Source organism: Fulmarus glacialis, unplaced genomic scaffold, assembly GCF_000690835.1.
Source record: "Fulmarus glacialis isolate BGI_N327 unplaced genomic scaffold, ASM69083v1 scaffold40363, whole genome shotgun sequence".
Taxonomy (NCBI): domain Eukaryota; kingdom Metazoa; phylum Chordata; class Aves; order Procellariiformes; family Procellariidae; genus Fulmarus; species Fulmarus glacialis.
The window spans coordinates 2822-3099 of record NW_009205534.1 but is presented as its reverse complement, the minus strand read 5'-3'; the positions used below and the strand labels follow the sequence as shown (position 1 = coordinate 3099).

At 64.7% G+C, this 278-nt stretch overlaps 1 protein-coding gene across 1 annotated transcript in view; it reads left to right on the top strand.

Moving 5' to 3' along the window:
* Positions 1 to 87: 87 nt before the first annotated feature.
* SCARA3 (scavenger receptor class A, member 3) overlaps positions 88 to 278 on the top strand; it is a gene marked incomplete at its 3' end in the record, with an annotated part of 2315 nt that continues 2124 nt past the window's right edge. The window contains exons 1-2 of the mRNA XM_009575416.1: positions 88 to 115; positions 182 to 278. The exon at positions 182 to 278 is cut by the window's right edge and continues 8 nt beyond it. Coding sequence (XP_009573711.1) covers positions 88 to 115; positions 182 to 278 — 125 coding nt within the window. The remainder of the gene's footprint in view (positions 116 to 181) is intronic.

The window sequence follows — 278 nt, the reverse complement described above, 5'->3', positions numbered from 1 at the left end:
AGCAGGCAGGGCCCCTGGTGCAGGCAGCTCAGGTCCCTCCTGCATTGGCTTTCAGAAGACGAGCCGGTGGGAGGAGAGGAAGAGGAGATGCCGACCTTCAGCTACCGACCGAGCGGTAAGGACGTCCCCCGGGGTGGGCAGGGGGGGCGGCAGGGCCTGATCCTTTCCTCTCTGCGCTCAGGCAGGGCACGGACCAGCTGTAGCCGGTGCCAGAAGAACCTCTCCCTCCAGACGGCCGTCAAAGTCCTCTACATCTTCTCCATCCTCCTCATCGTGGC